The following is a 14596-nucleotide window of genomic DNA, read 5'->3' as shown; positions in this document are numbered from 1 at the left end:
TGAGAAATTTGACTTAGGCTGTCTGTCCGTCGGTCCGTCCGACCGCGAATATAACTCCTCTACTATACCAGGTAGAATGACAAATGAGTTGTCAAATGAAAGCTTATAATCCAATAATAATATTTTAAGGTGAAAAATTTGACCTAGGCTGTCTGTCCGTCGATCCCTCCGACAGCGAGTATAAATCCTCCGTCATTATAGCAGGTATAATGACAAATGAGGTGCCAAATGATGGCTTATAGTTCAAGCATGGTACTAAAGATGAAAAATTTTAACTAGGCTGTCTGTCCGTCTGTCTGTCCATCCGCGAAGACAACTCCTCCGTTATTAATACAGATAGAATGACAAATGGGGTGTCGAATGAAAGATTTTAACCTAAGGATAGTATTATTAAAGAGGAGAAATTTGACGTCGGAGGTCCGGTTTTAGAGTTGCAACCGTAAGTATTTATTATTTTAAAGTCGCCGAAAGAGAATAAGTGATATATTATTCAACGTGGCTTAGCAAGATGAGAACAAATGTAAAATTTTGGTTTTCACGTAATTTCCGCTTAAAAAGTTATAACCGGAAATGCCATTCTTCGCGGTGTGCAAGTACTTGGAAGGGATACGAGAAACGATCGTGCGCGAATAGCGGAGAAATATTGCAACTTTCTTAAATAATTCATATTGTCCATTGAAATTGTCAAATTGACGTACATTTCATACCTACTGTCATTGAAGAAGAAAAATTATATGTTGCTCTACAATATTGATATTATATGTCATTATTATATAAAGGTAAATTAAATTAATTGTATTTTGCTTGCAGTACTGCATTTTAATAACTAATTTTATTTACTACATACAATTGTTTACGTTTTAATAACATAACCTGAATCTTATTTTTTCTTCTTCTTATTTTTTTGCACTACGGCCTTGACAATTATCCAGTAACCAGGACTAATATAATTGGCCAATATAATTAAAAGTGCGAATAAAGTTGCAGAGCGTAGAAACCAGGTGTCGTTTTGCCGAACTTGCACGGTCCCAATAGACTCAGAAATAGTATAAATATGTAACACATAAATCGAAGCGTATTGAAAGGTTTGAATCTTTAGAGTTATTTCTGTGTAAACAGTTTAGTAAAAATGACTAAAAATTAGTAAATTTGTATATCAATCCACGCAAAGTTACACGAAGAATTCAAATATCGACTTCCAATTCTACTTTCGATTACTTTGGGAGAAAACCTAGGACTTACGAAGTCCAATTACTTGTTTCTTTCAGGACCCAGGCTTCACTGCCATAGCATGTTATTGGCCGAATTAAGGTTTTATAGATTCTCATCTTTGTATTTCGGTGGACACTTTTAGACCGAAATATATGGGAGAGGGCAAAATAAGCTCTGTTTGCCTGCGTTATTCTCTTCCGTATTTCTCCATCTTCTGATCCGTCGGCATATATTTCTACTCCCAGGTATGTAAACTTTTCAACCGTTTCAATGTCATTCCCTATGTCTAAATGTCCCAATGAAAAGTACCATTCCCTATGTCTAAATATATTAGTTTTCGAGATATTTTCATTTTTCAATGGACCAGTAGCGTGGCCACCCAGATCACCAGAATTTAATAAACTGGACTGATTTTTTTGGGGTTACCTTAATAATGAAGATTATAAAATACCACCAATAATAAGGGATGAGATGAAAAATAGAATACAAAGTTTATTTCGATGTATTAATTTACAAATGCTTCGGAGTGTAAGTAGCTCATTCAATGATCGTTTTTAGGCGTGCATAAATGTGTTTGGAGGTAATTTTGAACTATGTAATTAAATATTAAAAATATTTTATTAAAAGTAGCTTTAAATTTTTTCAAACATGTTTTTTTGCAAAATGTATTACTGACAAATTATTTTTTGTTCTTTATTTGTTACATTGTTACATTTACATACAAAAGTAGTGTTTAATTGTCTCCACAAACTGTTGTATTTTGTGTTTGTGTGTGTGTTTTTAAAATTTATTATACAAAATATTTACTATACAAAAGTAGTGTTTAATTGTCTCCACAAACTGTTGTATTTTGTGTTTGTGTGTGTGTTTTTAAAATTTATTACTAATAAATTATTTTTCTTTCTTTATTTGTTACATTTACATACACAAGTGGTCTTTAATTGTTTCAAAAATGTTGAGTGTTGTGGTTGTGTTTTTTTTTGTAAAATGTATTACTAATAAAATATTTTTCTTTCTTTATTTGCTACATTGTTACATTGATTACCGGATTGATAATCAGTAATCGTCAATTATCAATTCAGTCATGCCTTACTTAAAATTTTGAAAAATTTAGATACCTAAAAGAATTTCCTCTCAAAAATGAAAATATCTCGAAAGCTGATAAATTTGGATATAGGGAATGTTATATAAAAATTAAAGTACGGCAATGGTACTTTTCAATAGTGATATAAAATACAGGGTGTTCCATTTAAAATTACTGAGAAAATAATGTACTTGCGTTTTGACTCACCCTGTATTTGATATAAAGAAAATTAGCAATGCCAATAATTTTTGAAACTTTTGACCATAAATAAAAAAATATGGCATTAAAAAACCATTGCTATTGTGCTTATTTTTATTAATACAGGGAGTTCAACTTAATACGATTTTCATATAAGCTTAACTTTTAAACTTTTTTTTTTTGTAAAATGTATTACTAATAAATTAATTTTCTTTCTTTATTTGCTACATTGTTACATTGATTACCGGATTGATAATCAGTAATCGTCAATTATCAATTCAGTCATGGCTTACTTAAAATTTTGAAAATTTAGACACCTAAAAGAATTTCCTCTCAAAAATGAAAATATCTCGAAAGCTGATAAATTTGGATATAGGGAATGTTATATAAAAATTAAAGTACGGCAATGGTACTTTTCAATAGTGATATAAAATACAGGGTGTTCCATTTAAAATTACTGAGAAAATAATGTACTTGCGTTTTGACTCACCCTGTATTTGATATGAAGACAATTAGCAATGTCAATAATTTTTGAAAATTTTGACCATAATTAAAAAAATATGGCATTAAAAAACCATTGGTATTGTGCTTATTTTTATTAATACAGGGAGTTCAACTTAATACGATTTTCATATAAGCTTAACTTTTAAACTTAATTACTAGGTAGACTATGCAATTTATTTAAATTTTTAAATTTTGCAATTGATTAACTGTTTAACTTCATTATTATTATTTTTTAATTTATACTGACGATTTATGTAATTTTAGTAAATTGAATTGTTATTGTTTTGTTTTCTTGACTTTTTGTAAGCTTTGTCGATAAAATTGTACAATTTTTTATGACCATAAAGCATATTTCTATTCTATTCTATTCTATAATATATTCTTTATATTTTTGTGATGGAGAAGATAGCAGGATTCTGAATGTAAAATAAAATATAGGGTGTTCTATTTAAAAAAACATAAGTTTGGTCTGCCACTGTGTTATCGAACACCCTGTAGCATTCTAACTAATTTTGTAACGCGAAGATCAAAGTTGGCTACAATTTTTGTTATTAACTTTTATTGCTATCTATTACTATAGCGGATCTATTGAGCTTTACCCCACTAATCAATCACCCTGTATAATTTAAATAAATATTTTTCCAGTATTTTTGTCAGTTTCTGGAAAAATTTCAAACACTTTTCCCTGAAAACCTGACGTGCTGAAAGATATGCAGATAAAGATAAAGCACAAATTTATGATCAACCCCATTTACTTTAGGGCACCTATTAAACTTGAAAAACTTTTTCATGAAAAAATGTGTGTTCGTGTTATCATTACCTAAACTATATATTTTTCCTTCTGCAGGTAAACTTAAAAGAGGCGAGAAGGATTGCAACGATACATTTGATCTCCACTGGGACTCATGGGTACCAGACCATCACCATCAAGTCAAGACTGGTTTGTCGCCAAGGCCAGGACGCTCGAGGGCAGCTCGAACATCCGTTCCTTGTGAAGAGAGCATCGGTCTAAACAACAACAATAACAATAGGGGAGGTGCGATTATTCCACCTTCATCTTCAGTGTCTAGTATTGACACCTTGAATGCTCAGTGTAATGTGCTTGGACCTCCTTTAACTCCTCCTGGTCAAGGGAGGGGAAAAGGTATGCATGTGCATGATATATTTGTTGTTCAATTGGTATTCAAAGAATCAAATTACTATTAAAAAAACAAGAAATACTAAGAAAATATCTGTGGTACAAGAAGTGACTAAGTCATTCGTTTAACCAGAAAACATATGTACCTATACATAGGCAATTCTAGTATCAATTTTATCTCTTGATTTTATGAAACATACCTCTTGATTTTATGAAATTAATTAATTTTTATCTTTCTAGATTGCGTGTCAAAGTAAAAGTGGCCACTCACAAAATTTAGAAAACTTTATATTTTTATATATATTGTTATGATCTGCTTTCTATTACTTTTATATTAATTATTTAATTAACGCAAATCATACATAAAAATATTAAGAAAAAATCTCAGGGTGCCTTTTGTCAAAAAAATTTTAATTAAATTCTCTTAGGTTATACTTATCCTTTCTCGTGGTTTCAGTATCTCTTAGTTGATCCCTATCGGGATAAAATAGGAAAAGGAAATAAATAGAAAAATCATAAATAAACACATACAAATACCTTTATTATCAAAAGCAATGCTCTATAAATTTATCAATTAAATTCTGTGGGCATAACTGTCCAAAACAAACTTTTACCATATAAATTTATCTAATTCAAACAAATATTTATCGCTTTGTTCTTGATACCATTAATAAACCCAGCTAAACAAAGAAATTTGGTATTCGCAAAATTACTTATACTTCCTATTAAATTTTTGAAATGTTGGAATCTTAAATTCATATGCTTTTACGTAAAAAAATTAAGTTCTGATTATAAAAAAATCTATCACATAGGTTATTGACTGACCTTTTCGATTCACACACAATGATGTCTCCTCTTGACCCAAACAGCTCCTCCTTGTTGATTATGTTAGGCTACCAAGCAAAGCCCTCTCCGTTCTCAGCAAACAATTCAGCAGGATACCAGCAACTCTTTCTCCAAAAACACAAGCCAGGCCTCTTTTTTGCCAATACTCGTTCAATAAACTTCAAAACTCTCTCCTCTCTTTCTCTCAACAATAATCTCCTGAGACCCAAGTATCTTTTTTACTTGGTGTCACAAATAATTTTAATAATGATAATTCTTGTAACTTACTCTCTTGGACTTTACAGAATCAAAGAGGTATTTCTTCTCGATTTGATTTGTCTCTCGTTCCACTTTTCAGCTACTCTCACTATCAAAACAAAACACTAGTACTTGCTTCTGAACTACTCACGAAAACTTTTGACTGCTCCTTTCGGATGCCGGTAACACAATAATCTCCTGAGACCCAAACTGTCTGAACATTCAAAATTCTCTCTCCCCATTCCAAATTGCCAAACCAATCAGAGACATTTCTTCTTCCCCCTTCTTTTTTTCATTCGAAATACCCACTCATACTTTCAAAAATATTCCTACCATCATAATAATTACTTTCGGGAAATTCTACAAAATTTACTCGGGGTTAAACAAAAAGAGATTAAAATTCCAAACTTTCTTTACCTTAATTTTCTAAGAACTAATTACCTATGGCTTCTACCTTTCCCGTAATAAACAATCGGTTTAAAATAATAATCCTAAATAACTTTCACTTCACTTTTATTTACAAATGTTTTTAATATTCTTCATGGAAAAATTCATTAAGGAGAAACCACCTTGCGTGAAAGCTAACTTCTAATAAATATTTACAAATCAATATACAGGGTGTATCAAATTTATGTGCCCGCGTTATATTAAAAAAATTAAATTTTTATTCTATCTTTGATTGCCAAATTGATACACAATAATATGTATTTCTATTTCTATTATTATATGTTATATATCTTCTTCTTCGTGCGACTAGGATTACTCCTGTTTGTCTGCCTCTTATTCTGTTTCAATTGTTGTATCATTGTTCAAATGTTGTTCAATTCTGTACATTGTCTTTCCACCTTTTCGACGGCCTTCCAACGGGTCTTCTGCTATACGGCTTGTTGTTTTTACAGATGTTCACTAATCTATCTCGTCCCATTTGGTTTACATGTTCGTTCCAGTTTTTTTTTCTTGTTTTTATCCATCTGTTAATGTTTTGAATTTTGCATTGTTCGCGTATCCTTCTGTTGCTTTGTCTGTCTCTTATGCCCGCTATTAATCTTAATACTTTCATTTCGATATTGTTGATTTGTTGTTTCGTCTTTCTTGTCTCGTCCTTGTCTCCGCTGCATATTAGGTCTGGATCCCGCGTATGAAAAAAAAGTTAATAGCAAGCTGAAAATTTGTTAATAGCTTAAGGGTGTCTAGTCGGATAAACTTTGATATATGGGAACACTGGAACAGGGGCAGTTTTAATTCTGGAACAGGTTAAAAATTTGGAACGGTCACACCACGAAAACGGCACATTTATTTTGCCCGACAGAACAGACTTAAGCTCTCCGAACAGAGATTAAACTCTCATGCAAAAATCAGACTGCTATTTATCACCTGTCATAATTCCTGTCATTTGACATATTCTACATGTTCCACTCATTAAAACGCCCATTTGGTGATAAATAGCAGTCTGATTTTTGCATGAGAGTTTAATCTCTGTTCGAAGAGTTTAAGTCTGTTCTGTCGGACAAAATAAATGTGCCGTTTTCGTGGTGCGACCGTTCCAAATTTTTAACCTGTTCCACAATTAAAACTGCCCCTGTTCCAGTGTTCCCATATATCAAAGTTTGTCCGACTAGACACCCTTAAGCTATTAACAAATTTTCAGCTTGCTATTAATCAACTTTTTTTTCATACGCGGGATCCAGACCTATATGCTAAGATTGGTCTTACTCTTGTTTTGTATACTTTTATTTTGCATTCCGTGGTCAGATATTTGTTTCTCCATATGGTTTCTCGGAGACAACCACTTACTTTTGCTACTTGCCTTGTGGTCACTGTTCTTATATACCTGTCACTAGTGATCTCTACTCCTAGGTAATTGAATTTCATTACTTGTTCTACAATTTTGCCGTCTATTTCTATTATCTATATTATTATATATCTATTATCTATATTATCTATTTTGTTTTACTTTGTTTTATGTTGATTAAATTAAATGAATTATCGCGTGTACTGAGAAGCTAGACCGACCCTTCAAAGAGAATAATGCTACAAAACTGATTTTTCTATGATCTTTTAGGCACTAATGTTTAGTTTTAGTTGACTTTATTTATTTTTAATACTTACTTCTAAACAAATGAAAGACACTGAATTTATATCCTTTATTTTACAAACTACGATATCTAATTTATTTATTACACTAAATCTAATAATTTATCTACATAATTACAAATTCAAAAATATACCGCGCCCGATACATATCAAAGTACACCGACGTACCTATTCAAATTCACAACTGCCTCCTAGTTTCAAAATCCCTCTTATTTACAGAATAAACGAGTATTTACATAATAACTTACCAACGATTTCTTGAGACCGGATCTCTTCAACGGTGACCCGCACTGGTGCAAAAAGGAAGATAACAATCAGAAGATCACGTTCTCACCATTGCTGCATTGCAAAACCAGACGCAAATTGCTAACATGCTCCAAATCCATATTCAGCAAGTCCAAGGACCAGTCAAAGTTTCTACTGTTCGATAAAGGTTAACAGAACAGGATTTGATAGCTTGCAATACAGCAACGGAGCCATTACTTACTGTTGCTCACAAAAGATGCAGACTTACATTTGCCCGTGAACATGTCAGTTGAACAATAGTTGATTGTGAAAAAGTATTGGTTACGGATTAGTGTAGAATATCAATTTATGGTAAATATGGTCGAAATAAGGTCCACAGAAGTGCTTGAGAATGTTATGCTGCCTGCACTTGATCACACTGAGTTACTTTTGGTGGTGGCTCAGCAATGTTTTGGGTAGGGATTTCTTTTGAGGCACACACGGATCTCGTCGTGATTGAGAGGGCACATTAATACCACACTGATTCAAAACAGAGATCCTACAACATCATGTGATTCCATATGCTGGGTTTATTGGTATTCGGTTTCTGCTAATGCAAGATAATGCGAGAGCACACAGCAGGGATTGTAAAACAGTATCGTGAAGATGTTTGTATTCCAAAAATTGACTGGCCTGCTCAAAGTCCAGACCTTAGTCCTTTTGAGCAAATATGGAGCCCTCTTAAAAGGCATGTAAGACGCCCAATACCTACTCCAACAACATGTGAAGAGCTTCAAAATGTTCTCATTAAGGGATGGACAATTTTTCCCAAAAGGACATCCAAAACGTGATCAGTTCTGTGCTAAATAGAATGACGAGTGGTATCCAGAACCGTAGTGGCAACATACGAGGTCTGGCTATTAAATAACGAGACTGCGCGCGCAGAAGGCGTCCTAGAGGGGAAGAGTGGGAAACGAATGCAGCATTGGATAGCTGGAAGTGTCTAGTCTTCCAGTACAAAAACACGTTTTTGTCGCTGTAGTAGTATTTTTTCTGTAGAGGTTTGAATGGAACGTGTTTTTTTCTCGTGCCGATAACAATGTGTGACGAAAAACATGAGCAACGGATTAATGTGAAATTTCTCGTTAAATTAAAAAAAAACTCCGACTGAGTGCTATAATTTGTTGAAAGAGGCCTATGTTGAGAATTCTCTATCTCGTGCGAGTGTTTTCGAATGGTATAAACGGTTTTATGAAGGCCGAGAGAGCGCCGAAGATGACCAACGTCCAGGTCGACCTGTCTCTGTTTCAGCTCCGCAAACAGTGACCAAAATAAATGAAATTGTGCGCGGAGATCGTCGTATGAGCATTCGGATGATTGCTGAGACTGTAAACGTCGATAAAGAAACTGTCAGAAAAATTTTACATGACGAATTGAACATGAAGAAAGTCTGTGCGAAATTTGACCCCTGACCAAAAGCTCGTCCGTCAACAGATCTGCTCAGATTTTCTTGAGAGGTTACATGAAGAGCCTGAATTAATGGAAAACATCATCACTTGCGATGAAATCTGGATATTCAAACACGATGTTGAAACTAAGCGACAATCCATGCACTGGAAAACTCCTGCATCGCCAAGAATAAAAAAAACAAGGATGTCTAAATCAAAATTTAAAGCGATGCTAATCGTTTTTTTCGACATTAACGGCATCGTGATGACTGAATGGGTTCCAGAGGGTCAAACTGTAAAGCGCTGGTTTCCTCGAAAGCGGTGCCGACAAACTGCGACCATAACACCGCGGTGAATGACGTCATAAAAAACTACAATGCAAAATAATAGCGGTGGTTTCCAAGGATGCGTTGGAAGCCACCGCTTGCTGAGTTTGCACATTCCATTGCCGCAGTGAAGAACCTTGCATTTTCACCGTAATCTGACGTAATGCATCGCAGTTCTACGGTCGCAGTTTGTCGGTGCCGCTTTCGAGGAAACCAGCGCTTAAACCAAACTTACTATTTGAACGTTTTGGCAACGCTGCGAGAGCGAATTCGTAAGAAACGGCCGGAGTTGTGGAAAAACAAGTCGTGGATCTTGCACCAGGACAACGCACCTGCCCATAACGCGCTCTCTGTGAAGCGTTATTTAGCCGCTAGAGGCATTCCAGTGCTCCAACACCCGCCGTACTCGCCTGATGTAGCACCCTGTGACTTTTTCCTGTTTCCGAAGATCAAGTCTGCCTTTAAAGGAATCCGGTTCGAGTCGATGGAAGAGGTGAAGCGAAAAACGGCGGAGCTCCTAAAAGCTCGAACAAAAGAAGACTTCCGCATTGCTTTGACCAATGGAAAAAACGAATGGAACGGTGCTTGGCGAGGGAATGGGAATATATTGAAGGAGAGCATTCGATTGTAGAATAATTTTTAAAATAAAACTCTTTTTCATAAGCAGTCTCGTTATTTAATAGCCAGACCTCGTACATTATTGAAACTAGGGTACTTGCCTTTTCTTGATTGTAATTCAATTATTGCTATTCGCTGTGTGAGTACTTGAAGGGGATACGAGAAACGATCGTGCGCGAGTAGCGGAGAAATCTTGTAACTTTCTTAAATAATTCATATTGTCAATTGAAATTGTCATATTGACATATTTCATACCTACTGTCATAGTGAATGAAATGAAATATATAAATAAATGAAATATGATATGCAATTGTAACACATAAGTAAAAACCGGGCTAAGTGCCAAAATGTTAGTTTTGTGGAAACGCCCGGGTTTTACTTTAAGATGCCTGTCACTTAACACGTACACGATCTTGTGGCGTTCTTTAGAACAACTTTCTGAGTAGTTGTGAAGTTAGCCCACTTTATACAGCATCGGGCTTGGCACATATACCACTTTTAAGCACTAAAAATATTTTTTCGATTTTTGGCACTAGCCCGGTTTTTACTTATGTGATACAATTATTGAAGTGAATTTAATTAATTGTATTTTACTTGTAATACTGCATTTTAATAATTAGTTTTATTTACTACATACAGTTTACTTATCCTCAATCTTATTTTTTCTTCTTATTCTTTTTTGGGCTATGATTTTGACAATTACTCAGTAACCAGGACTAATATAATTGTCCAATATAATTAGTGCTACAAATGTTGCTGAGCTATGACACTAGGTGTCGCTCTTGTCGAACTTGCACGGTCCCAATAACTGTAACTGTAATGGTACATCGAAATTTTCAATACATTTACTCTTTTCTCAAATTTTTCCTTGTTTTCCGTTTTTTGCTAATGATAATGTCGACATTATCATTAGTAAAAATGATTACAAAAGTAACCGACTCAATACACAATATCTAACGTGCTATGTACTAAGAGTAAAAGTCATAAAAAATATTTTTCGGGATTCTTCTTTATTTTGAATTATATAATTAATAAGGTATTACCAAAGTAGAAGGTAAATTACTAATCTATTAATCATATTTCGTCACCATTTTGATATTTAGTCGTAATAGTTATTTCATGAGTGGTAAAAAAGACTTTGAAAAGTCCTAATAAATATTTTTTATTTTTGACTTATACTCTTAATACATAGCACTCTAGATATATTTAATTTGATATAAATAAAAAAAATAAAAAAAAACAAAAATTTCTTAAATTTTGTGGGTGATCCGTTTTCTCTGACGCGCAATTTATTTTCTTTCTTTTTTTTTTTGTTTTTTGTTTTGTTCATACTCGAACCTTTAGTTCCGAACTGTATTCCTTCATAAAACAACTTATATCAAAAATACGTGAGTTCTCAGGGCACAAGAAATATTTTTAAAGTAAACTCTTTTCTTCTTTAAATCTAGGTAAGTTGTGAAAGGTTTTGAATTCATATTATGTTCGAAATTACTTGTGGTATGTATAAGTGTAAATGCATGAAGTCTTTGCAAAATATTTTCCAAATGTTTAGAGCCTCCAAGAAACGATTATATTATTTTGAAATAAATTTTTTATGTCTATATTTGACATACATTTTAAACACATAGCTGAAACTACGAAATTTTTAGCATAAAAGGGGAAAGTATTTTTCTAGACTCAGTAATTTCTTTTATACACAATAAAATATTTAAAATATGTTATTTAAATAATATGCGTATACATAGCTGATATAATAGATATTATCCTTCTGACTGGAGAGCATCACATGATGTGCTTGAAGAAGAGGGGACCAATCATACATAATAACCGTAATGATAGCCATCCATATCAATTATTAGGGCTTTCAAGGATGGGTACCAAGTGGACTCCACTTATATCGATTTCTCGAATGCCTTTGACTTAGTAATCCATTCTTTGCTTATCTTTAAATTACGATGTATTGGTTAAGTAGTTATCTTGATGAAACAGTTGAGTTTGTTTTGATAAAGGGTTCACATGTGGGTGCTCTTCTGTTTATTAAGGAGATTTCTGAGGTACTTAATAAAGGTTTGACGTTTTTTGTTATTTGTTGATGACGGTAGGCTATCAAAGTTTTAAACGTATCTGACTGTCTAAGGATTCAAAAAGACCTGATTTCCCTATTTGGTCTCTTTCTAATGCTCTCCAGTTGAATTAAGATTAGTGTTTTTATTATTTCCTTTAGCAAATATAAAAATAATGTTGTTTTTGACTATCCCATTAACACAAGTCTTCTCTCAAGAGTGACAAATAAGAAATTTGGGGGTATTATTTGACAGTCCCTTGTGATTTATACCTCACATCAACAAGTTTGTGAAATAAAGCATAGATCAGCGGTTTCCAACCATTTTTTAGCTTGATGCACAATAACTTAAAAATTGGTTCAGCCACGACACACTTGAGTAAATAATCTCTATAATGATAGTGAGTATAATCAAATTTTGCGGCACACCTGCAGGGACTTCAGGGCACACCAGTGTGCCGCGGCATACTGGTTGGGAACCTCTGAATCTAGATTTTGTCACAAGAAACTCTCGAGATCTTTCGGTACCCACATATAAAATTTTATATCTTTCGTCCGTAGCATCCTGTCTTATGTTTCTATAGTATGGTCCTCATACTATTTTAACGATATTTACACCCTTGAAAAAGTTTAAAAGAAGTTTTTCTCAATTTGTGCTTATACAGTGAGGACGTTTGAGTTGGAATAAATTCATTTTCTCGAGAATGGGCGACTCTGGAGGTAAATCCCGAAACAGGTTGATTTTTATTTTTAAATTAAAATTTTTTGGCATACATATCATACTAGTGACGTCATCCATCTGGGCGTGATTACGTAATCAATGATTTTTTTTAATGAGAATAGGGGTCGTGTGATAGCTCTTTCGAAAGGCCATTCAATTCTCTATTCACTAATATAAACATTAACATAATTATTTATACAGGCTGGCCAAATTTTTTTTTTTAATTAAATTAATTGAGTTTAAATTTTACTGCTGCCCTAAAACAGGAAAAAATGTTTAGTTGATAAATAAATATTGTTTTTCGCTTAAATTAAATGCTCAAACTGCCAAGAGGCAGGTGAGTGGCAGCTTTAATAATGAATTTAAACGAGAAACAAACATTTTTCCTGTTTTCGGACAACAGTAAAATGTATTTCAAATTAAATAAATTATATACATTCTTCTTTTTGTCTCAATTAATTTATTTCAAAAAAAGAATGTGTATGTACTTTGTACGCGCGTAAGAAGTTATACTTTTATTATATGATTTCAACGAAATCAATATACTTTAAACAGTTTATTTATATTTTATTTAAATATTAAACTAATTTTAATACTTACTACTTTCCAAAAATTTTTATTAAAACAATCTTATCAAACAATGATTTCTGAACAATTTTGTTGAGAAAATTTTAACTAAACACGTATTTTCTGAAAAAAAATATAATAAATATACTTACAATCATAAAATGTAGACAAAAATAAAAATAAAAAAAATAAAAATTTGCATTGGGAATTGAACCTGTGTCTATCAGGTTGTTAGATTATTTTGAACTCACCCCACACAGAATTAAACTACCGAGACATGTGAATAAAGTGGGAAGATATAGCATCTAATCGTTTTAAAAAATTTTTGACAGTTGTTTATTTTCTTAGTTTAATCAAATAAGTTTGATTCTTGTGGAATTAAAATACGACAAAATATAGACTAAAAAAGCAATATATTAGATGAAGATTTTTGTTGGTAAATCAAGGCATTACCTACTAGCTAGGTAGGTACATTTTCCAAATAGGTATTTAATTTGTAATTTTTTATTACAATACTGAAACATTTACAATAAGGTACGTACCTGTTGCTTTTAAAAACTATTTAAAAAGTCATTACAATAATTATAAACTTGCTTTTTGTCTCTGTCCTCACAACAATAAAAAATAATATTCACAACATTTGTTTATGCATAATATGCATTTGAACAATTATTGACAGATGATTTTAACACCCAATCAGATCACGTATAACGTTTGAGCGGGTAATACCATATTGTCGGTGTGCGCATGCGCCCGGTAAAATTAAAATTCACCCTCGTGCCTAAAGAAGTATAATTTCAAAAAAAATTGTTGGGCACCCTTCATAAATAATTCTATTAATGTTTAGATTAGTGAATAGAGCATTGAATAACCTTTTAAATAAGCTATCACACGACCCCTATTCTCATTTAAAAAAATCATCCATTACGTCATCACGCCCTGATGGATGACGTCACTAGTATGACATATATGCCAAAAAAATTTGAATATAAAAATAAAAATCGACCTGTTTCGGGATTTATTTCCAGAGTCGCCCATTCTCGAGAAAATGAATTTATTCCAACTCAAACGTCCTCACTGTACATTAAACTTATAGAACGTGTTTTTGGTGGAACTAAGGTCAAGGGGGCGATGTTATAGATTTAAAGAAAAATGTAAAGACTTTCGCGGGGAATAAGATATTCTGTTCTATTTCCCCAGGTTTGCCTCTTCTTCTATTGTTTATGCTTTAAGCTTGTATCACTTTCCTCAGTAACTTATTTTGATCTATCCTTACAATATGTCTAAACCAATTAAGTTGTTTTGAACGTATTAAA

At 32.9% G+C, this 14596-nt stretch overlaps 1 protein-coding gene across 1 annotated transcript in view; it reads left to right on the top strand.

The window, feature by feature from the left end:
- Positions 1-14596, top strand: part of LOC126884634 (kinase suppressor of Ras 2) — a 76816-nt gene that overhangs the window by 9435 nt on the left and 52785 nt on the right. Inside the window, exon 3 of the mRNA XM_050650693.1 lies at positions 3846-4142. Within this exon, the coding sequence (XP_050506650.1) occupies positions 3846-4142 (297 nt within the window). The remainder of the gene's footprint in view (positions 1-3845; positions 4143-14596) is intronic.

Source organism: Diabrotica virgifera, chromosome 5 (genome assembly GCF_917563875.1).
Source record: "Diabrotica virgifera virgifera chromosome 5, PGI_DIABVI_V3a".
NCBI classification, from domain to species: domain Eukaryota; kingdom Metazoa; phylum Arthropoda; class Insecta; order Coleoptera; family Chrysomelidae; genus Diabrotica; species Diabrotica virgifera.
This window is presented reverse-complemented; position numbering and strand designations above follow the sequence as displayed.